The 24,757-nt window shown below is 46.2% G+C and overlaps 1 protein-coding gene across 1 annotated transcript in view; it reads left to right on the forward strand.

Annotated features, from left to right (window-relative positions):
* Ppp1r21 (protein phosphatase 1 regulatory subunit 21) overlaps window positions 1–24,757 on the forward strand; it is a 67,481-nt gene that overhangs the window by 34,644 nt on the left and 8,080 nt on the right. Inside the window, exons 14-18 of the mRNA XM_052746527.1 lie at window positions 4,150–4,277; window positions 7,537–7,689; window positions 9,851–9,943; window positions 12,573–12,815; window positions 23,361–23,393. Of these exons, the coding sequence (XP_052602487.1) occupies window positions 4,150–4,277; window positions 7,537–7,689; window positions 9,851–9,943; window positions 12,573–12,815; window positions 23,361–23,393 (650 nt within the window). The remainder of the gene's footprint in view (window positions 1–4,149; window positions 4,278–7,536; window positions 7,690–9,850; window positions 9,944–12,572; window positions 12,816–23,360; window positions 23,394–24,757) is intronic.

The following is a 24,757-nucleotide window of genomic DNA, read 5'->3' on the forward strand; positions in this document are numbered from 1 at the left end:
ACGGAGGCCAGTGTGTCTAGAAAGAGTATACTAGTGCACCGTTACCTGTGAAGGTTTGTTTGTTTATCTCTTTGAGACAGTCTCACTGGGTAGTCTTGGCTACCTGGAGCTCTATGTAGTTCAAGCTAGCCTGTGATCTTCCTGCCTCTGCCTCTGGAAGGCCGGGGCTGTGGCCATGCACCACCTGCCCAGCATTCCCCTACTGTCCACGGTTTTCGTTTTGTTTTGTCATTGCTCAGTGCTGGGGATCGAACCCTGGACCTTGTACGTTATATTTAAGTGTTCTGACACTGAGCTACTTTCCAAGCTCATATTTTGGTATTTAAAATGCCTGTTTTAAATCTGGTCTTGTTGAGCATAACTTTAAGGAATAAAAGTTTCAGGAGTGATGGCTCACACCTTTAATTCCAGCGCTGAGAGGCAGAGGCAGGAAGATCTCTGAGTTCTTGACCAGCCTGCTCTACATAGACAGTGCCTGTGTCAAGAAATAAATAAATCTCTATTTTAAGGTCTTACTCAATTTTTATTTGGTTCTGTGCTTTTAAGAACATAGTTGACTAAAGAGTTGGGAGGGAAGCCTTTTTTTTTTAGTTTTTTGAGAAAGGGTATCTCGGTGTAGCCTTAGCCATCCTAGAACTCACTTTGTAGACCAGGCTGCCCTTAAGCTCACAGAGATCCACCTGCCTCTGCCTCCCAAGCCTTTTAAGGCTTTTCTTACACTTCTTGAGCGACTCTGAGTTGAAATCAATCCGTAGCTCTGTGTTGCTTCCAGAAGCCCTGTCCCCTCCCGCTTTCCCTTCTGAAATGTGGGAAGGGGGGAAGGTGCAGGAACTGTTGGAAGGGCATCGGCCCAGGTGCCTGGACGGCTCACTGCACTGTTGAAGTTAGTGACTAATTTTACAGGAAATAGTTTTTTCATGTAGAAGTGTTTTGTATAATGTGTAGGGGTAGGGGCTGGAGAGATGGCTCAGAGGTGAAGAGCACCGCTTGCTCTTCCAAAGGTCCTGAGTTCAATTCCCAGCAACCATATGGTGCCCTCTTCTGGCCTTCAGGGATATGTGCACTGTATACATCATAAATAAATAAATAATTAAAAAAAAGAGCACTGTAAAAAAGTAAAAATAATAATAAAAATAATAATGTGTAGAGGTATAATTAATGCCCCCTCAAGATTGGCATGTCATAATATCTTTATTTTTATTCCTATTCTGATTCAGCAGTTACATCCTAAGGACCCGAAAAGATTTAGAAACATTAGCATGCTTTGTTTGTACATTTCCTGAGGTCAGGATGCTGCCGAGTGGCCCAGGACAAAGCGTGCCGTTTTTCTGGTTTGGCGAGAGATTGTGGGAGAGTCAGGACCTCCTCGGCCCTTTGTGTTGCCACTTGTTTCTTTTCCTTTTCCTTATTTCTAGTTTTTAATTTAGTGTGCCAAATAATGAGTTTCAGTATGACATTTTCAAACTTCTTTCTGCTCTTGAAAATGAACATAAAAAAGAAAATGGGAAACGTGAAGGATGCTGGGAAGTGATTATAGGGCCTCGTTGCTAGGGTTACAGTTTTAACCTGCCTCCTTACCTAGCTTGGAAGACTGTGGTGTCGTGAGAATGCAGAGTGTGTATTAACAGGCATTAGCAGAAGCATCTTTTTGTTGTTGTTTAGGTATTTTTATTTTTTATTTTGGTCAGGATCTCACCCGTAGCCTAGGTTGGCTTCAAGTTTGTGATCCTGCCTCAGCCTCCTGAGTATGGAATTACAGGCCTGCACCACAAGGCCTGGTGGAACCTTGGGTTTTTTGTTTGTTTGTTTGTTTTTGAGACAGGATTTCTCTGTAGCTTTGGTGCCTGTCCTGGAACTCTGAAGACCAGGCTGGCCTCGAACTCACAGAGATCTGCCTGCCTCTGCCTCCCGAGTGCTGGGATTAAAGGCGTGTGCCACCGCTGCCCAGGGGAACCTTGGTTTTTAAGACAACTTTTTTTTTTTTTTTTTTTTTTTTGGTTTTTCGAGACAGGGTTTCTCTGTGTAGCTTTGCGCCTTTCCTGGAACTCACTTGGTAGTCCAGGCTGGCCTCGAACTCACAGAGATCCGCCTGGCTCTGCCTCCCGAGTGCTGGGATTAAAGGCGTGCGCCACCACCGCCCGGCATTAAGACAACTTTTGTTGCAACTTTATACCGTCCTGCTGTTCCAGGAATAATAATTGCTTGGTCTGATTTGGACGCGGGGAGGAAAGTTTATAGGTAGTTGGGTTGGTATATTGTTAGTATAAAAAAAAGCATGGGAGTTGTCTTAGTCAGGGTTTCTATTGCTGTGAAGAGACACCATGAGCACGGCACTCTTATAAAGAAAACATTTAATTGGGACTTGCTCACAGTTTGGAGGTTCAGTCCATTATCATCATGGTGGGACATGGCAGCATGCAGGTCGACATGGTGCTGGAGCAGGAGCTGGGAATCTTACATCTTGATCTGCAGGCAACAGGAAGTGAACTGAGATACTGGGTGTGGCTTGAGCATAGGAGACCTCAAAGCCCACCCCCACAGCGACACACTTCCTCCAACAAGGCCTTACCTCCTAATACTGCCACTCCCTCTGGTGGTCATTTTCTTTCAAACCACCACAGGAGTTATCAAAATGTGTTTTTTGTGTAGAATTAAAATGTAAATAAGGGCCAGCAAGGTGGTTCAGTGGGTAGAAATGTTCATCTCCAGAACTGAGTTTGATTCCTAGGACCCACATGATAATAGGAGAGCATTGTCTACTGCTTCAGACAGTCACTTGATCTCCACATACATGCTATGGATGTACACACACACACACACGCACACGCACACGCACACACAGAGTTAGGTAAAATGCAAGTGAATCTATCTTTTGATAGTGTTGTGTGTGGGGGGATTATTTGCTTTTCGTTTGGGAGCTCTGATGCAAGTAGCCTCATAGGAGACCAAGGAGTATACAAGGAAAAAAGCCTATGGTTTAGGTCATGTCATTCCTGTGGGCTTTTTTGGAATTAAAATTGGATGTCAGAATAGACCCTGAATAGGAAAAGCCTTTGGATCCAGTGAGGAGAAGACAGCAGCCTGGTAGAATGTAGCCCACCACGATGGCCTAGTTCTCAGGGTTGCACCTGTGTCATAGGCACCAGAAGTACCACCGACCAAGACGGCCTACCAGGGGGGTGTGTATCCATGGTTTCAGCGAACTGTTGAGTCAGATTTTCAGTCAATGAAGCAAGAAAATGTCTGCTTTAGGGGCTTGCAAGTTTTGTACCACATGTTGACTGAATTTTTACGTACTTGGATATCATATGAATATGTAGAAGAGAATCATTTATTTTCAAACATTAAATATAATAGTAATGTGCCAATCTGTTGGTACCTTCATAGTGACGACTGAAAGGTAATACTAAGAGCTCAGAGGTAGAGCTTGCTGGGCTGGTTTTGATCCTTAGTACTGAAACAAAAACACTTACATAAGATGGAAAGTTGGCCGGGTGGTGGTGGCGCACGCCTTTAATCCCAGCACTCGGGAGGCAGAGGCAGGTGGATCTCTGTGAGTTCGAGGCCAGCCTGGTCTACGGCGCGAGATCCAGGAAAGGCGCAAAGCTACGCAGAGAAACCCTGTCTCAAAAAACCAAAAAAAAAAAAAAAAAAAAAAAAAAAAAAAAAAGATGGAAAGTTGGCTGAGGGATAGAGAAAGTCTCTGTCACTTTTCTCTGAATAGAGAACTGTACTAAGAGCTGCATACAGGGGCTGGAGAGGTTTTTTCAGTGGTTAAGAGCACTTACTGCTCATCATGAGGACCAGTGGAATCCCAGCACCCACATCAGGTGGCCCACAAATGCTTGTGATTCCAGCTTCATGGACTCCAATACCCTCTTCTGCCTCTTTGTGCACCTGTACACACATGTGTGCATGTACTCATACAGACACGTGTGCACATGCACACACACACACACACACACACACACACCACTTCCTATTCACTTTGTGGCCAGCTGGTACAGCACAGTCTTGATACTTGGGATCATTGCTTTCAAATGCACTTAGTAAACCTGGAAGTCTAGCTGTGAGAATGGAGCAGGCTGGCTAGCGGCGTGCGACTGGTATGTAAATAGTAATGTTTGCATCTCATTGGTTTTCTTACAGACATTTCCAAACATTACAGTCAGAAGGCCTCCATAGAGCATGAGCTTCCAACAGCAACCCAGAAGCTGGTAACCACTAATGACTGCGTCCTGTCGTCAGCAATGGCTCTAACGAACGGAGCAGGGAAGGTCAGTGTGCTCGGCTTAGCCCAGCCTCAGTTCAGCCCTGGAATGTGCTCCTTTGAAAAAGTGACCAGAAAATGGATCTGTAAAAGGATTGTGGAGGATAAGGTCTGTCCGTGTGTGTGTGTGGCGGTGGGGGGGGGTGGGGGAGGCTAGGGTTGAACCAGGGTCCCAGGCATGGTAGGCAGCCACTCTGCCAATGTGCTACGTCCCCAAACCTTAAGGGCTTTCATTTTTTCTTTTTTAAAACAGTGTTTTACTTTTTTTCACCATCACCCAATATCTTTCCCCAAGTTTTCTCCAGTTGAACCGTCTGTACAATATTTAAAACACTGTTCAGCATTATGGTGAGTGAGTGGGTCACGCACTGTCTTTTAAACCCTCCCAAGTTGTTTTCAATTTTTACTTTAGATACAAAGCAGTGGTTTCGTTGTGGTATTTCTTACACATCTGTCATTCTACTTTGATTGTGTTCCCCCCCATTCCCCTCTTATCCCCAGCGCCTTCCTCGCCCCCCGGTGTCTTCCCTCCCCTAAACAGTTCTCTTCTGGCTTTCAACACACACACACACACACACACACACACACACGCACACATACTTTGTTACCCAAGTTTTTTGAGTACTGACTTATAAAAGAAAAGCTTTATCCTTTTGATTTGGTGGGGAGTGTTCATGCTGTGGCACAGCTGGAAAGGTCAGAGGGCGGCCTGTGGGAGTGAGACTTTCCTTCTCCCGTGGACCCTGGAGGTTGAACTCAGGTTGGCAGGCAGCAGACCGCGTTACCCCGAGCCACGCCCCAGCCCTGAGCACTGATTCTGTCCAACACCTGTATTAGACAGTTTCCTTATCTGTGACCAGATGGCTTACAGGAAGCAATTAAATGGAGAGGAGGTGTAGTTTTTCATTATTTTATTTTTGAGATTTTTTTTAAAAAAGATTTATTTATTATGTACACAGTGTTCTGCCTACATGCATCCCTGCACACCAGAAGAGGGCACCAGGTCTCATTACAGATGGTTGTGAGCCACCATGTGGGTGCTGGGAATTGAACTCAGGTCCTCTGGAAGAGCAGCCAGTGCTCTTAACCTCTGAGCCATCTCTCCAGCCCTGTTTTTGAGATTATAATGTAATTACATCATTTCTCTCTTCCCTTCCTCCCTCAAGCCCTCGTAAACACCACTCTTTGCTCTCTTCCACATTCGTGGCCTCATTTTTCATTAATTATTGTTACATGTGAATATATCCCTAAGTATAGCCTGCTCATGAAGCAGAGTAAGGAAGAAAAGACCAGTTATTAGATACTGATTTATTGATCTGTTTAGTGATTTACTTAAAGTACTGCTTGTACTGCCTTTTTTCCAAGCATGACGTCACCTGCTCCCCGGGACAGAGTGACCTGGAGAACTGCCGTACCATGGGTGGTTGTCCTTCACAACCTGCCAACGGCCATGTATACCTCTATAAGAACTGCCCCACTTGTGTTGACAGTATACAATGGGAGTGCAAACTGGGATTGAAGCCTTCAGGAGCTGGCTTCAGTCCACTGGTGACATCCCGTCTCTCCTTTCTCCTTGGTGTCAGGGTACTTACTCCAGGAGGGTTCCCACCGCCGCTCTCAGTCTGTGTAATGTTACTCATGTATGTGTTCAGGGCTGACCATTGGTATTGGGTCACCAACTGGTTGGTGTGCTCTTCCCTGGGGAGGACCATTTCTCCCCCTCTGAGCATTCCTCACTTGCCTGGAGTTCTGTGTGTGGGGTTCAGGCCTCATGGTCTTTCCCCTGTTCACTTTGGAATGTCTAATGCTGTATTTGGCTCATGGTGTGAGGAGATACATCTGCCGTGGTGGGTCCGTGGCAGTGAGGCCCGTGGAGCTGGTGACATCGCATCTGCAGGTAGGAGGCAGGAGACCTGCAGGGACTAGCAGGGCTGTTACCATGAGGTCCTCCCCAGGGACTGCTTCCTCCAGCAAGACCCCATACCCTGAAGTTTCCACAGCCTCAAAACACCACCAGCTGTGACTAAATGTTCACTCATGTGGGCCATATAGTACCTACCCTGAGGTTTACTTGATACTGTAAAAGGCTGGTAAAACATAAAACCTGTAGATGATTAAGGGTTGATTACTTAGTTTTGAGCAATGTTTGTCAGGGTAGAACACTCACAAATCACTGTCTCATACTTAGCAAGATAGAACACCTGCTGGTGTATCCAGGACTTCTTTTTGTAGAAAGGATATTTAGCCAGACATTTCTTTATATCACCACTTCGTGCAGCACTGTAGAATTCAAAATCATAGCTCAGAACAATTATGCTATGGGTCTTTGTATCTGCCACATAGACTGAACAAATACTAAATCCATGAATGACAAGAATCTGTGTGTTTAGCCTTCTTTTCTGTTCTATTAACAAGTTAAGATTTTACAGGACTAAGTTTATGTAGAAAGTACGTATTTAAGATGCTTATGTCATATCTATTCTGTTGGGATATGAAATATTCAAAGTTAACGTAAACCCAAACATAGCTTGAGATCACTACAGATAGTTTATGAGAAACAACTACATGTGGGCATGGCACATGCCTGTAATCCCAGCACTTTGAGGACAGAGGCAGGCTGATCTCTGTGAGTTCAAGGCTAGCCTAGTCTCCATAATGAGTTCTAGGCCAACCAAAGCTACATAGTGAGATCCTGTCTCAAGAAAGTCAGTCACCTACAGAAGGACAGAAACTAAACAGAGCGGGCGTGTCTGAAGTCTTCTCATTTACTGGGTGTCTCATTTCTATCACACATTGTGAAGGTATTTGCAAATGCATAGGTGTAGGTTTGGGGTCAGGTGTTGAAATTTCATTTCCATTCAGACTGCTCTGAGACTTTGTCTTAGTCACTGTTGGATTGCTGTGATGAAACACCATGGCAATTTAGGAAGCATTTAACTGGGGGCGTGCTTACAGTTTCAGAGGGTTGGTCCATGATCATCTGGTGGGGAACTTGGTGGCAGGTGTGGGACTGGAGCAGTAGCTGAGAGCTTACGTATGAGCTGAAAGTTCCAGGTAGACACCCCTGGTGTCTCCAACAAGTCCATACTTCTCCAACAGGGCCACACCTCCTAATCCTTCCCAAATAGTTCCGCTAACTGGGGACCAAACATTCAGACATAGGAACCTATGGGGGCCATTCTCGTTCAAACCACTGCAGAACTGCGAGGTAGATATTTTAGATCACTGTTGGAAAATAGAATGTTTTCTTGTCATGCTGTGTTTAGATTGCATCTTTCTTCAGCAACAACGTGGACTACTTCATTGCTTCACTGAGCTATGGGCCCAAGACAGCCAGTGGATTCATTAGTCCCCTTTCAGCTGAATGCATGCTACAGTACAAGAAGAAGGCTGCTGCCTACATGAAGGCTTTGAGACAGGTCTGTGTGCTGCCGCTAACAGTCACTCATGTACTTGCTTGGGATCGTGGGTTCCTTTCTGCAGAGTCAGTCATCAAGACACCAGTTAGACAACTGTAGGGCGCCAGCTAGCCTTACACATGGCTAGGGCTGCCCCGAGAGGAGATGGAGTGGGAGAACTGTAAGTCCTGCAGACTCGTGGCTTTAAACATTGGACTCTTAGTGGTCCACACATGTGCCTGCAGGGTGTTTGCAGGGGCTTCAGCAGGGTTACTACTGTAGGTGGTGAAAAGTCAGGATTGGCCAAAGGAAACCTCAGGGAACCATGAAGCATTCTTCATGTAGCATAAAACTCTATGCTTCATTCAAACAGGAATACAGTAGGCACCGCATACAGACTGACAGACAGATCCCTAAAATATTCTGAATGCAAAAAGCAAATTGTACAGTGAAACTTAGGTTTAAGAAAATGGCAAGAAATTTAAGAATGTTTATATGTGTTGTGTAGTTGAAACGCTAAAACACAAACTATCCTCACTACATGTAGCACTGTATATAACAGTGAAAACCATTACACATTCATGGAATGAAATACTAGAGAGCCATCAGAATAATGACCGTCAGCAAGGGGCAGTGGCACATGGCTACAATCATTAATAATGGTTTATATCATACATATGTATTATGTGTATAAAATATGTATGGAATATACACAATGCATCGGGAGGTAAAAGCTTCTAAAAGAATACATTCAAACAGGAGATACATTTTGATTTCATAGTCTCTGTGCACACATGTACTACAGTCAGTGTTTTAGACATAGTCTAAACAAAGGGAAGAGTCACATGTGGGTGGTAAGATTAGGAGTAAAATAATGTATTGCTTCATTTTCTGATTTTTTTCAGTGACCACATATTCTTATTATTGTTAGAAAAAGTTATAAGTATATTTCTTTTTTTTCCTATTTCTACTAGTTCAGTGTTCCAGACTACACTCAGGACTGCCACCTGTTTATCCATTAGCTTGGTGTCCGTCTGGCTCATCGAGCAGTTCCGTATTGTTTTTATGTGCATGTCTCTGTTGACTAGTCAGATAGGGTGGCTTTTCATGGTCATCATTTGTTCTATCTGCTCTCTATTGAAGTCTGTCTTAAAATAAAAATTCCTAGCTAAAATGGAAGCGTTCCCTATAAAGATTTTTAAAGAATATTTTAAATTTATTCCTTGACAGTTCTTACATATATATATATATATATATATATATATATATATATATATATATATATATATATATATATATATATATAATATGCCAAGGACATATCCATCCCTACCTCTCCTGGATACTCTACATTAAGAATTTTAATCGTGTTTATATAGAAAATACTTTCTACCATTTTGGTATGGTATTTTTTTTAGAACAGAGAATTTTAGCTTTTACTTATTTTGGATGGCTGAGGTGGGAGCTGTGCGCACATGCCGTGGCATGTATGTGGAACTTCGAGGACAACCTGGAGGCGTCCTCTCCCTCACCACGTGGGTCCTGGGATCGAACTCAGGTTGTCAGCCTTGATAACAAGTGTCTTAGCCCGCTGAGCCACTCACCACCCTACGGGTTTTGATCCTGTGTTATTTATCACTCAACAGGTCTTTTTCCTGGTTGTTTGTTTGTTTGTTTGGTTGGTTGGTTTTTGTCTTTGCTTTATTTTCTTTCTTTTTTTCCCCCAATGGATCTTTTTCTGCTGTGGTGGTCGTTCTTAGCCAAAGCCCTCTTCCCGAGGTTATAGAAACATGCAGCTATATTTTTTTCATCTAACTTTAAGTAGTTCATCTCAGCCTGGTCATGATTAAATGTGAAAGAAGCCCCTTGCTCTTTCTCTGACCGTTCCTGGCCCTGTCTTCACTGAGCTGGAAGCAGCGTTTGTCACAGGAGATTTGTCTGTGCTTTATCTGCTCCCGCTTCCTGTCCTGCCTCCGCCTGTGTTCTGGTACACAGAGTTGGAGCGGTGTACAGTTGCCATGACGATGTCCTGTCTCCGTTCTCTTTTTCAAATGCGTTTTTCTTTTCACACGTAAGAAGGACATGGTCTGTGTTGGCAAGCGGCTTGGTCTGTGGTACACGCCTCTCAGCGTTCTCACTCTGTATGTTGGACCCTTTCATGACTCCAGCGCTTTCCCCCCAGCCCCTCGCAGAGTCCGTGCCTTACGGGGAAGCAGTGGCGAACCGCCGGGTTCTTCTCAGCTCTACCGAGAGTCGGGAAGGCCTCGCCCAGCAGGTATGGCACCGTGAACATCATGGAGTTTGGTAAAAAGCACAAGTGTTCAACCCTGCGGACGGGTTTTGAGGTGTATAGATGATGAGACACTGAGACTGAAGAAGGGTTTTGAGGTGTATAGATGATGAGGCACTGAGACTGAAGAAGGGTTTTGAGGTGTATAGATGATGAGACACTGAGACTGAAGAAGGGTTTTGAGGTGTGTAGATGATGAGACACTGAGACTGAAGAAGGGTTTTGAGGTGTATAGATGATGAGGCACTGAGACTGAAGAAGGGTTTTGAGGTGTATAGATGATGAGACACTGAGACTGCAGACGGGTTTTGAGGTATATAGATGATGAGACACTGAGACTGAAGAAGGGTTTTGAGGTGTATAGATGATGAGACACTGAGACTGAAGAAGGGTTTTGAGGTGTATAGATGATGAGACACTGAGACTGAAGAAGGGTTTTGAGGTGTATAGATGATGAGCAACACTGAGACTGCAGACGGGTTTTGAGGTGTATAGATGATGAGACACTGAGACTGAAGAAGGGTTTTGAGGTGTATAGATGATGAGACACTGAGACTGAAGAAGGGTTTTGAGGTGTATAGATGATGAGACACTGAGACTGAAGAAGGGTTTTGAGGTGTATAGATGATGAGCAACACTGAGACTGCAGAAGGGTTTTGAGGTGTATAGATGATGAGACACTGAGACTGAAGAAGGGTTTTGAGGTGTATAGATGATGAGACACTGAGACTGAAGAAGGGTTTTGAGGTGTATAGATGATGAGGCACTGAGGCAGTAAAGGACAGGGCGGAGGGAGACTCATTAGGCTGTCCCCTTCTGTTGTCAGTTGAGTTGGGGAAGTAGATTGCGTGGAAGGTACTATTTCTTTCAAAAATTGGTATAAACTGATTCAGTTTAGATTTTGTCAGAGATTTATTTAAATAACTTTAACATCTGATTTATTTTTAATTTGGGGGAACACTTCTTATAGGACTGGAAAAAATGGCATAGTCGTTAAGAACACTGGCTGCTTTTCCAGAGGACCCTGGTTCGATTCCCAGGGCCGCTCACAACTGTCTGTAACTCCAGTTCTAGGGGATCCGATGTCCTCCTCTGGCCTCTGTGGACATCTGATGTGGGTGCTGGGAACCAAACTTCAGTCCTGTGCAAGAACAGCCAGTACTCCTAACTGATGAGGGAGCTCTCCAACCAACAAAACTACTTTATCAAAAAAAGTATAACATATAGAGAAGTGTACAGATCCCTAATATTTGCCACAGTTTTTACAAGTAAACACACTATTGTAACCAGGTCCTAAAGTTCTAAAGACTGTGTGTGTGTGTGTGTGTGTGTGTGTGTGTGTGTGTGTGTGTGTGTACACACTAATGTAACCAGGACCTAAATTTGTAAAGACTCTGTGTGTGTGTGTGTGTGTGTGTGTGTGTGTGTATACACTAATGTAACCAGGACCTAAAGTTGTAAAGACTCTGTGTGTGTGTGTGTGTGTGTGTGTGTGTGTGTGTGTGTGTGTACACTAATATAACCAGGACCTAAAGTTGTAAAGACTGTGTGTGTGTGTGTGTGTGTGTGTATATATACACTAATGTAACCAGGACCTAAAGTTGTAAAGACTCTGTGTGTCTGTGTGTGTGTGTGAACACACTATTGTAACCGGGACCTAAAGTTGTAAAGACTGTGTGTGTGTGTGTGTGTGTGTGTGTGTGTGTGTGTGTGTGTGGTGTGCCTCAACAATTACCTCCCGAAGGCCCCTCTGTAACATGGTTGCCCCTTGTCTGCATTCTGACACCACAGATTGGCTTTGTTTCTCTCTTTTTCTAATTAATTTTTCCTAGACTGGTTTTGTTGGCCGATATGGAGTTTTCATAAATGAAATTATGCCGTGTGGCGCGTATATGCTCTTTCAGGCCTGACCTGCACTCATCGCTCATAAGGAAAGCCCACATGTCCCCTGACACCCAGCTTTGTGCTTTTTGAATTTTAGTGAAGTGGGAGTGTGTTTAGCACCAGGGACAGGCAGTGCCTCTGTGGCTGTAGTTTATTCCAGCGCTTCTCTGACTCTCGGTTTCTGCTTTTGCTGTTTTCTGCCTTGGTGTCTTTTTCTTGGATTTCAGTATACGATTTGATTTCTGTATACGATTTGAGTATCACAGAAACATGTCTGTCCATGAAGGGCCTTCATGTGTTCAGGGAGCATGTCTGTGTTGGATGCTCCTCATAACCTTCTCCACCCTTTGAACGTCTCTTTCACTGTCTGTGCAGGCCCATGGAGGCCAGAGGAGTCTTGAGCTACTGGTGTTTCTCAGGCACTGTCCACCCCCCACCCCAAGAGAGAGCTAGCCTGGCCAGGAACTCACCATGTAGGCTGTGGAGAGCTCCAGGGCCCCACACCTCCTCAGAGCGGGGATTGTTAGGATGAGTTTTGGGCAACAAACCCAGACCCACACTTCCTGACTGAGCTGTCTTCCCATGAAGTCCTCTGATGGATACAGATTTTAAATAGTTGGCTCAGTTTCTGAATTTAGGGTTATTCCTTTTGCTGTCCAGTATAAAAATTTCCATTGTTTTTACATTCTGTCCCTGTTATTCTCTAAGGTGGAAAATCCTACTTTTTCAGGTTCAGCAGAGTTTGGAAAAGATTTCTAAACTGGAGCAGGAAAAGGAACATTGGATGTTAGAGGCACAGTTAGCCAAAATCAAGCTGGAGAAAGAAAACCAGCGGCATGCAGACAGGCTGAGGAGTACGGGCAGTGCACAGCTGCTTGGGCTGGCCCAGGAGAACGCTACTGTGTCCACTGCTCCCTGCCAGGAGGAAGCTGCAGCAAAGGTCCCGTCAGAGCCTGGGCAGAGTGCCAGTCTGGTGAGTGTCTTCCTGCTTGCCCTAGCCCACGGTTTATTTCAGTGCTAACTGATAAAGACCCAACGTTCATTCCTGTTCCTATAACAAAATGGCAGAAACAGCCAGAGGCTGGGAAGTCCAAGAGCCGGTGTCTTCCTGGTTCACTGCTGGCTGCCTTTCCAATCATGCTGCCCCATGTAGAAGGGGTGGACCAGCCTCCCGGGTCTGTTTTGTAAATGTCCAGTAGGCCATCTCCAAGGGTCCCTCCTTCTAATTCCGTCACGGACGAATTTGGGAGAGATGCAAACAAGCCCATCTGAATCACATGTCAGGCTCCCTGTCCTTTAAATAGAGGCGGCTTGTCTCCTTCAGAAAGTAACTCCATTAAATTACAGAAGAGTTTACTGGATGGCCACGTGGCCAGAACTGTGTGTCTGGAGAAGATGCGGTAAGTCAAATCTAGGATGATTCTGCTTCTCTTTGAAAACAGTTCCAAGATGGAGTCGTGTTTCCAACCAAGGACCATTACCTAACCTTTTAGTTACCTTGTTTTATGGTCTTTTTTGGAATTTTCTAGCCCACTCCCATCCTCTCTGCCCTGAACCCAGGGCCTTGCACTTGCTAGGTGAGTGAGTGCTCTATCACTGAGCTAAATTTCCAACCCCACAAATACCTAACTTTGCTAGAATGACCACTAACACCACTTTAAAAGAATTCCATAGTGTGTTCCAGAAAGTCAAAGCTCAGAATGTGCATGTAACATAGAACCCCTCGGACATACTTTTCTGTCAGGGGTCACCGGGCAGACAGTCTCACAGCCTCACGTTCCCTGCCTTCTTTTTAACTGTGTCGACTTAGAAGGTAAAGAAACAGCTCTCTTGGCATTACCAAATTCGTGATTATCTTTTGTCAAGTTTCCTAGTTACAACACTCTGTCTGTAATTGAAAAAGAAAATAGGAAAGTCAAGAAAAGGAGAAATCAGAGAGGGAAGGAGTCAGAGTCAGAGCAGTCTGTGCAGGGTGAGGAGCTGAGGAGAGCTGTGGTGCTCCACAGGGTGCGGTGCTCCGCAGGGTGCGGTGCTCCGCAGGGTGCGGTGCTCCGCAGGATGATGCAGTGCTCAGGTGCATGCTGCTGCTGCTGGCTCACTGATGCCACCACTCCCCTGGTGTGTCTCAGACTTAGCTGCAGCCAGTGGAGCGCATGCATGACAGGTGTGTAGGCCTGTGGCTGTGGGTGACAGGTGTACAGGTGTGGGTATAAGCCCCAGAGCAGTGGTTCTCAACCTTCGTAATGCTGCAACCCTTTACTACAGTTCCTGACATTGTAGTGACCGCCAACCACACAGTTATTTCATTGCTACATCATAACTGTAATTTTGCTGCTGTCTTAGTTAGGGTTTCTATTGCTGTGAAGAGACACCATGACCACAGCAACTCTTATAAAGGAAAACATTTAATTGGGGTGGCTCACCCATTCAGAGATTTAGTCCATTATCATCATGGTGCAACATGGTGGCATGCAGGTAGACATGGTGCTGGAGAAGGAGCTGAGAGTCCCACATCTTGATCTGCAGGCAGCAGGAAAAGAATGCCACACTGGGCATAGCTTGCTCTTCTGAGACCTTAAAGCCCATCCCCTAGTGACACACTTCATCCAACAGTGCCACACCTACTCCAGCAAGGTCACACCTCCTAATAGTGCCATTCTCTATGAGTCTATGAGGGCCATGTTCTTTTAAACCACTGTCATGAATTGTAATGTAAATATCTGATATTTGACCCCTAAAGTTTGAGATATGCTGCTTTAGAGGACCATCTTCAGATTTTTTAGATAAATGTTAGTATTTAGGATAAAGTATTATAATGTCAGTGGCTTAATTTATTTTTATTACATTTTATTTATCATGTGGAGTTGTTCAGAGTGAGGGAGGGTAAAGCGGGTTTAACAAGGCAACTCCACATAGTTTATCTAGTAGTTAAAGGAGGTTTATTTTGGGGTAACTTACAGCCAGTGAAGGGGTCAGTTACAGAATTCGGGAGAGGTGAGGTGTAGTCTGGCGTTGTTCTCTGGAGAACTCTGACTTGGTCTGCAGTTCAACATCCAGGATCACGAGGAGCCAAGAGGGCCAGCACGTACGGAGCTCGGGTCTTAAGGGCTCCCATCTTGGCCACACCCCAGGGGCAGGACATAGGTAGGCGTGGCAGTTACCGACTGCCTCACTAGGGGCAGTGCTTCAAGGTCAAAGATGGAACAGCTACCCACTACAGGAGGGAGCAGAGGTCATAGACAGAGGTTCTCACCTTCTACCATGTGGACTTGGCAATCAAAATCAGTCCTCAGGCCTGGGGCCAAGTGCCTTTGCCCACAGAGCCATCTTGCTGGCCCTGCAGCTTTCTTTTAAGTTGTTTAGAAAAAGACATTCATATAAAATGGTAAAGCAAAGGCAGCATGCTTGTACTGAATTAAATAGTAGATGTGTGGATGAGACACCCAACAAATACCAGAATTTAAAATCTGTACAAGGATAGTTTGTGTGGTGGCTCTAGTCACCCTTGAGTTACTAAAGGAACCACTTCTAGAGTTAGCCTCATCAACGGGCCAGACTGTTCCCCACCGTCAGACTGTTCTCCACCGTCTGACTGTTCTCCACCGTCTGACTGTTCCCCACTGTCTGACTGTTCTCCACCGTCTGACTGTTCTCCACTGTCTGACTGTTCTCCACCGTCTGACTGTTCTCGGCTGTCTGACTGTTCCCCACCGTCTGACTGTTCCCCACTGTCTGACTGTTCTCCACTGTCTGACTGTTCTCCGCTGTCTGACTGTTCCCCACTGTCTGACTGTTCTCCACCGTCTGACTGTTCCCCACCGTCTGACTGTTCCCCACTGTCTGACTGTTCCCCACTGTCTGACTGTTCCCCTCTGTCTGACTGTTCCCCTCTGTCTGACTGTTCCCCTCTGTCTGACTGTTCTCTACCGTCTGACTGTTCTTCACCGTCTGACTGTTCTCCACTGTCTGACTGTTCCCCACTGTCTGACTGTTCTCCGCTGTCTGACTGTTCTCCACTGTCTGACTGTTCTCCACTGTCTGACTGTTCTCCACTGTCTGACTGTTCCCCACTGTCTGACTGTTCCCCGCTGTCTGACTGTTCTCCACTGTCTGACTGTTCTCCACTGTCTGGCTGTTCCCCACTGTCTGACTGTTCCCCACTGTCTGACTGTTTCCCTCTGTCTGACTGTTCCCCACTCTCTGACTGTTCCCCACCGTCAGACTGTTCTCCACTGTCTGACTGTTCTCCACTGTCTGACTGTTCTCCACTGTCTGACTGTTCCCCTCTGTCTGACTGTTCTCCACCGTCTGACTGTTCCCCACTGTCTGACTGTTCTCCGCTGTCTGACTGTTCCCCGCTGCCTTACTGTTCTCCGCTGTCTGACTGTTCCCCTCTGTCTGACTGTTCCCCACTGTCTGACTGTTCCCCACTGTCTGACTGTTCCCCGCTGTTTGACTGTTCTCCACCGTCTGACTGTTCCCCTCTGTCTGACTGTTCCCCACTGTCTGACTGTTCCCCACTGTCTGACTGTTCCCCGCTGTTTGACTGTTCTCCACCGTCTGACTGTTCCCCTCTGTCTGACTGTTCTCCACTGTCTGACTGTTCCCCACTGTCTGACTGTTCTCCGCTGTCTGACTGTTCCCCTCTGTCTGACTGTTCTCTACCGTCTGACTGTTCTCCACCGTCTGACTGTTCTCCACTGTCTGACTGTTCTCCACTGTCTGGCTGTTCCCCACTGTCTGACTGTTCTCCACTGTCTGACTGTTCCCCACTGTCTGACTGTTCCCCGCTGTCTGACTGTTCCCCGCTGTTTGACTGTTCTCCACCGTCTGACTGTTCCCCTCTGTCTGACTGTTCTCCACTGTCTGACTGTTCCCCACTGTCTGACTGTTCTCCACTGTCTGACTGTTCCCCACTGTCTGACTGTTCCCCGCTGTCTGACTGTTCCCCACTGTCTGACTGTTTCCCACTCTCTGACTGTTCCCCACCGTCAGACTGTTCTCCACTGTCTGACTGTTCTCCACTGTCTGACTGTTCCCCACTGTCTGACTGTTCCCCTCTGTCTGACTGTTCTCTGCTGTCTGACTGTTCCCCTCTGTCTGACTGTTCCCCACTGTCTGACTGTTCCCCACTGTCTGACTGTTCCCCACTGTCTGACTGTTCCCCGCTGTCTGACTGTTCTCCACTGTCTGACTGTTCTCCACTGTCTGGCTGTTCCCCACTGTCTGACTGTTCCCCACTGTCTGACTGTTTCCCTCTGTCTGATTGTTCTCCACTCTCTGACTGTTCCCCACCGTCAGACTGTTCTCCACTGTCTGACTGTTCTCCACTGTCTGACTGTTCCCCACTGTCTGACTGTTCCCCTCTGTCTGACTGTTCTCCACCGTCTGACTGTTCCCCACTGTCTGACTGTTCTCCGCTGTCTGACTGTTCCCCGCTGCCTTACTGTTCTCCGCTGTCTGACTGTTCCCCTCTGTCTGACTGTTCCCCACTGTCTGACTGTTCCCCACTGTCTGACTGTTCCCCGCTGTTTGACTGTTCTCCACCGTCTGACTGTTCCCCTCTGTCTGACTGTTCCCCACTGTCTGACTGTTCCCCACTGTCTGACTGTTCCCCGCTGTTTGACTGTTCTCCACCGTCTGACTGTTCCCCTCTGTCTGACTGTTCTCCACTGTCTGACTGTTCCCCACTGTCTGACTGTTCCCCGCTGTCTGACTGTTCCCCGCTGTTTGACTGTTCTCCACCGTCTGACTGTTCCCCTCTGTCTGACTGTTCTCCACTGTCTGACTGTTCCCCACTGTCTGACTGTTCCCCGCTGTCTGACTGTTCCCCACTGTCTGACTGTTTCCCACTCTCTGACTGTTCCCCACCGTCAGACTGTTCTCCACTGTCTGACTGTTCTCCACTGTCTGACTGTTCCCCACTGTCTGACTGTTCCCCACTGTCTGACTGTTCTCTGCTGTCTGACTGTTCCCCTCTGTCTGACTGTTCCCCACTGTCTGACTGTTCCCCACTGTCTGACTGTTCCCCGCTGTTTGACTGTTCTCCACCGTCTGACTGTTCCCCTCTGTCTGACTGTTCCCCACTGTCTGACTGTCCCACTGTCTGACTGTTCCCCGCTGTTTGACTGTTCTCCACCGTCTGACTGTTCCCCTCTGTCTGACTGTTCTCCACTGTCTGACTGTTCCCCACTGTCTGACTGTTCTCCGCTGTCTGACTGTTCCCCTCTGTCTGACTGTTCTCCACTGTCTGACTGTTCCCCTCTGTCTGACTGTTCTCTACCGTCTGACTGTTCTCCACTGTCTGACTGTTCTCCACTGTCTGACTGTTCCCCACTCTCTGACTGTTCTCCGCCGTCTGACTGTTCTCCGCCGTCTGACTGTTCTCCGCCGTCTGACTGTTCCCCGCCGTCTGACTGTTCTCCGCCGTCTGACTGTTCCCCGCTGTCTGACTGTTCCCCGCTGTCTGACTGTTCTCCGCTGTCTGACTGTTCCCCGCTGTCTGACTGTTCCCCGCTGTCTGACTGTTCCCCTCTGTCTGACTGTTCCCCGCTGTCTGACTGTTCCCCACTGTCTGACTGTTCCCCACTGTCTGACTCTTCCCCACCGTCAGACTGTTCCCCACTGTCTGACTGTTCCCCACTGTCTGACTGTTCCCCGCTGTCTTACTGTTCTCCGCTGTCTGACTGTTCCCCTCTGTCTGACTGTTCCCCACTGTCTGACTGTTCCCCACTGTCTGACTGTTCCCCACTGTCTGACTCTTCCCCACCGTCAGACTGTTCCCCACTGTCTGACTGTTCCCCACTATCTGACTGTTCTCCGCTGTCTGACTGTTCCCCTCTGTCTGACTGTTCCCCACTGTCTGACTGTTCCCCACTGTCTGACTGTTCCCCGCTGTCTGACTGTTCCCCTCTGTCTGACTGTTCCCCACTCTCTGACTGTTCCCCACTGTCTGACTGTTCCCCACTGTCTGACTGTTCCCCGCTGTCTGACTGTTCCCCTCTGTCTGACTGTTCCCCACTGTCTGACTGTTCCCCACTGTCTGACTGTTCCCCGCTGTCTGACTGTTCCCCACTGTCTGACACTCCTCCACCCCCTACATCCCTTCTTTCCTTTCACTTACCCTTGTGCTGGCTGTAGAGTTGGTGGTGTTCAGGAAGTATCCATGGCTCCAGACTAGCCCAGAGGTTGTGCAGCTAGTTGGGCAGGGATTGTTGTGATCATTTGCCAGCCTGGGTCTGAAAACATGGCAGTGTATTATCTCAGTCTGTTCTCAGGTGGATTGTAGGGGTGTGAAACTGGAGGCATTGTCCACTGTGCTGTTGGTGAGGGGAAGCAGAAACAACTTACCTGAGGCCACTCTCAGTCTTTGTGATGGTGGCTGCCTGGTTTTCTGAGGAGATGGCGTTGGAAACTAGTATACTCGGCCTCGATGTCTGTCGGGGCCGAAAGCCAAGGCCTGTTTTTTCCTTGAGGCCTAGAATGGCAAACACTTCTCCTGCATGTAAATGAGGGTTCCCAGGGATGTGAAGATCCTTCAGTACCGAACAGCACTGGGCCCAAGAGGCGACTGTACTGTGGACTGATGCACTTGGAAGTTGCTCTTGCTTGAGTAGGGTGTTCAGTTAGCGTGTGTGCACACGGCCTTGTCTCCTGTTCCTACCCATCACCTCTTCAGGGTCTCTTTCCCCACCCACCTCACCAGTGCCCTCTGTGCTTTTCCTGGAGTCTGGTTAGGAATTAACACACTCTCCGGCTCCTGGGCTTCAGTGGCTTCCTGTCACCTGTAGAATTCAGTTCATTTGGTTGGCATTCAGCGCCCCTGGATACCTGTCTTTCTAGCCAAATTGTGCTCATTTCCCTTGGGGAAACCAAACTCAATTCTGCTCTCTGGTACTCTCCTTTGCATTTTGACTCATCTGTCTTCGCGACTGTTCTTTTCCCTGGGTGTCTGCTCACTCATGACTTCTGTCACCTTGGTGCCCCCTCCTCCCACCGGCTGCTCTTTCCTGCTCTCGACTCTTGAATTTAAATCTAACTGGAATTTAAACGTAGTTGAGCTGCATATTCCGTGAGCTGCTATTTCTGTTCAGAGTTAGAGAAAGGCTGGGTGCCTCCTCTTAACTTTCACACGCTACTACACATAGTGGAATAGTCGCCCACCCTTGGTGGTTTCGATCTAGTATCAGCTTCCCTGCCTTCCACACAGAGAGTTGTGAAGTCACAGGGAAAGTCAGTCGGTGGAGGATGATGTCACAGGAGAGGTGATTTGTGAGTGGATTTTAAATCTGATTAAGAGTCGAAGGCGGGAGATGAGGGTGAGAAGAGTCTACCCATGCACTTCTCTTTCTCCACTGCGCATGGCAGATCCCTGCCCAGAGGGCCTGCCCCGCCCCCCCAGCGAGGGGAAGAGACCATTTTGCTGACTTTGCTGTTTCTGCTTCTAGCCTTTTTTTTCAAATCTCCTCTGCCACCCTTAGGTGAGCACAGTGAACTAAGTCTGTAGCTGTGGCTGTGGGTGAGCACACCTTGAACTGCCTTTATCTTGGGTGAGAGAAGTAAGCTGCCTGGTTCAGAGTCAATTGATTCAGAAGGGACACAGCCTTCAATCCAAGAGGTCACTTTAAGGCTAAATAAGCAATACCAGATATAAATTGACTGTTTGAAGCCCTGTAGCGTTTCAGAGGCCAAATGTTAATTGTTTTCATGAAAATATCCAGCACTGAATTCAACCATGTAGTCACCGGTTCATTATTGTAAAAAAAAGATAATAATCCAAGAAAGAAAAATGCAGAGCAATACAAATGTTCACATTTTGTTTTAATTAAAAACACTGCTTAAATTAGTGGGCTTTTCAAATGTATGTTAGATATAAAAATTATCCATGTACATTAGAGGTAACTAAAAATAACAAGAGATTAAAAAAGAAGAAAATCAATGGCATTATCCTGAATAAATAGTACTACTAAATTTCTTTCTACAAAATTTCATATCTGTTTGATAAAAATTTTAGACTTTAGCATAAAGTTAATGCACATTGTTTCATCAGAGACTGTAGAAACTGACTCCACAGTATTCCATCTCTAATGCATCTTAGCTTCCCTGTGGTTGAGCATAGGTTATATGTTTCACTGTCGTAACTATCATACAATTTTTATGTAAGAGTCTCTCCACATATTAGGTGATTTCCATGGGGCACACTCTTAGGTTAGGGTTGGAATTACTGAGTAGGACTGGAGACATGGCTCAGCAGCTCAGAGCAGGTTCTGATCTTGTGGGGGACCTGATTTGGTTCCCTGTGCCCACGTTGGGTAGTTCACCGCCTCCTGTAACTCCATCTCCAAGGGATCTGATGCCCTCATCTAAACTTTGGGGGCGCTGAACTCATGGTGCACATACCCACACACAGACATACATGTATATACATAATTAAGAGAAATAAGTCTTAAGAAAGAACTGCAGAACCAGAAGACATGAATATTATAAGTTTTTTGTTCTTCATTGCCAAATATGTTCTAATAAGTTTGCATTGGATCATACTCTAGTTAGTAGAACATGAGAAAAGATTGAAAAGAACACATGTCAGAATATTCCTTCCATTTATGGACTATTCCTTTGAAGGACCCTGTATGGTTCACGTTTTCAAACCTGGGAGTAATGAGTGGGAGAGGTAAAGGGGCATAGACATAGCTTTGCGTTTTATCTCATCAAATATAGTTAGATTTGATTACACCAAATCAAATGATCAGTGGGTTGTTCTAAGCAGCTTTTAACTTAGAGAGAGAAATTGCTACTCTTGCTTCACTGAGGAGAAAATTGCAGCTCTTCTGTAACCAAAAATTCTTACGGCAGACTCTTTTGTAGCTAGATAGGTGAACATCCATGAATTCACAGCTCTCAGTCCTCAGAGTAACACTCTTGGAAGCTGGACACAGGGCACACTTGTGATCCCAGCCCCTGGCTGCCTAAGCCAGGAGGATTGCCATGAGTTTGTGGCCAGCCGTGGTTATATAGTGAAACTGTCTCCAAAAAGATAGTGGGCAGAGGCTAGGGGATAAAAGAATGATACACTTGAGGATGGTTGAGAATATATAGATACTGCCCACTGGACCCTATCCCTGAATAGGAGATCCCATTGGGAAAAAAGTCTCCAGTAGTTTTCTTGAGTCCTAATGCCCTCCACCCACCCTGCCACCTTGGACAGTAATTTGAATTCTGCAGTCATACCTGTTTTTGACATCCCATTCTGTTTTTAAGGGATGGTGGTAGTGGTCAGGATTGAACCTAGGGCCTGTTCATATGAGGCGAGCTCTTACCACTAAGCCACCCCCAGTCCTGTTGTTTAAGTCTTATCTATAAAAGCAAACTTTAGAAAAATGGAGTTGGCCGGGCGGTGGTGGCGCACGCCTTTAATCCCAGCACTCAGGAGGCAGAGCCAGGCGGATCTCTGTGAGTTCAAGGCCAGCCCGGGCTATGGAGCGAGATCCAGGAAAGGCACAAAGCTACACAGAAACCCTGTCTCAAAAAACAAAAAACAAAAAAAGAAAAGAAAAATGGAGTTGTATAGTAATTTATCTAAAATATATATATATATATATATATATATATATATATTATATATTTGTTTTAAGTCTCAATGTTTATTGATGTATGGTGATTCTGTGTTTCCCAATCTATTGTGCACCCTAATAAACTTATCTGGGGTCAGAGAACGGAACAGCCACTGGATTAGACATAGAGGCCAGAAAATGGTGGCACTCAAGCCTTTAATCCTAGCATTCCAGAGGCAGAGATCCGTCTGGATCTCTGTGAGTTCAAAGCCACACTGGAAACAGCCAGGCATGGTGACTCACGTCTTTAATCCCAGGAAGTGATGGCAGAAAGCAGAAAGGTATTTAAGGCATGAAAACAAGGAACTAGAAGCTGTTAGGCTTTTAGCAGCAGTTTAGCTGAGATCCATTTGGGTGAGGACACACAGGCTTTCAGTTTGAGGAAACAGGATTGGCTGAGGCATTGTTGAGGTGAAGTTGGATGCGGCTTGTTCTGCTTCTCTGATCTTTCAGCATTCACCCCAATATCTGGCTCCCGGTTATTTCATTTATAAGACCGTTTAGCAATTCATCTTACATTAATGTCTTTATAACATTATGTAAAGTATGCTTTTTCCTTTTGAGTTTTTATACAAAGTGCTTATTTGTGTTTTCTGTTCAGCATGTTTATTGATTGGGGTCTCCAGAGGACCATCTATGTTATTGCTTTGGAAATGATGTGATAGGGTCAAAATCAATCACCCTCCTGCTCCTGGATGGTTCGTTGGGTGAATCAGCATTTTGATAGAGCATTTGGCAACGGTTATCAATTTGTGCCTCGTGGCAGAAGCCGTGCTCAGCATCCACAGTGATCTGGCCTACATCATCAATGGTCTGTGGACCAGCACAGACCAAGAAGAGAACATGCTTTAGGCTGTTAATTTCTTGTGTCTGAAATGTTCTAACGGTGTTTTTTCTTTATGTTCTAGATTGGGATTTTAACCAGGACTCCAGACAGTGAGGTAATGTGCACTTGACATGGTGTTGCCTATTAGTGCATGTGTGGCGCACGTTTGTGGACGAGTCCTGTGGAGCTCTTTGTGTGTTTCTGGTAATTCTTACAAGGAAGGCAAGTGTTCTCTCTCATGGGTGCTTCCATGTGCTTTTATCACTCCTTCCAGGCCGTCCTCGGTAGAGGACAGCTTAGAGCCTGGGCTAGCAGGTGCCGTGGTCAGTGATGGACTTCTGCAGTTCTGACAGTGCAGGGTTCCTCAGGCCTCCGTGTGTGCTGCTGTGAGTGAGCCCAGATCTGGTGGGGCTTGTCACGTGGGCTTACACATTTGAATTTTGAAATACTTGAAGATCACAGTTCTGCAAGTGACCAGTAAATGAAAACTGAAGTAGCCGAGCTCGTCACGTAGTGCGGTCGTGATGGTTCTAGGAGGCTTGTAGAGTCTGTCATTTCCTTATTTCAAAGGTAATACTGAGCTTCACGAATTTACAGTGTGGCTCAGTTATGTGTCATTGCAAGTATAACCAGGACAGATACCAGTCTGGACCAATCGTTCTGAATTTAGAGGTTCCCCAGGACCGTGAGTCAGCATAGCACAGAGGTGTTTACATTCGATGTTTATTGCAACATTGTTCCGAGTATCGAAATCATGCGCTCAACCTAGGTGTCTATCAGCAGAGAATTGGAGAAGAAAGTGTGGTGTATGTACATAATGGAGTTCGGTGAAGCCATAAAGAATAATGTATTATTTGTAAGAAAATGGATATAACTAGAGATGATGTTCTGAAGTAGATCAAGTCAGGCTCAGAAAGATAAATACCACGTTTCTCCCACTTGTGGGGCCTAGATTTTATAAAAGTACAGAGAAGCATAGATATGACTATTTAGAAATGATGGGGACTCATGGGAGGAGGGACCAGCAAAATGTATCTATACTTACGAACTGAACCCCAGTACTGTATATATAATGATTGTATGTTAATTAAAAAACCTGGGGTTCCAGTAAATACTCCTCTGTTCTCTGCCCTTTTCCAATTAAAGAAGCCATGTTAGTCCGAAAGATGGAGATTTTGAAAGATAGGTTTGTGGCTGATAAAAACTGGTCAGAACTGTATGTGATCACTTACACCTGTAATCCAAGGATTTGGGAGGTTGATGCAGGGGGATTATGAATTTGAGTTTAGCCCTGGATGCTTGGCAACACTGTTTCAAAAAACAAAACAAGAATGAATGAAGGGATGATTGAAAACCATGCTGCCTGGAAGGACGTGGCCGTGGGGCTTCCCAGTACTTCACTCCAGTGCTGTGTTCTTCTGGGGAGCTCTAAGACACAGGCCGGCAGATGCTGGATACGGAAAACTGGGCTCTTCTCCT

Source organism: Peromyscus californicus, unplaced genomic scaffold (genome assembly GCF_007827085.1).
Source record: "Peromyscus californicus insignis strain IS unplaced genomic scaffold, ASM782708v3 Scaffold_1__1_contigs__length_55948999, whole genome shotgun sequence".
Lineage (NCBI taxonomy): Eukaryota > Metazoa > Chordata > Mammalia > Rodentia > Cricetidae > Peromyscus > Peromyscus californicus.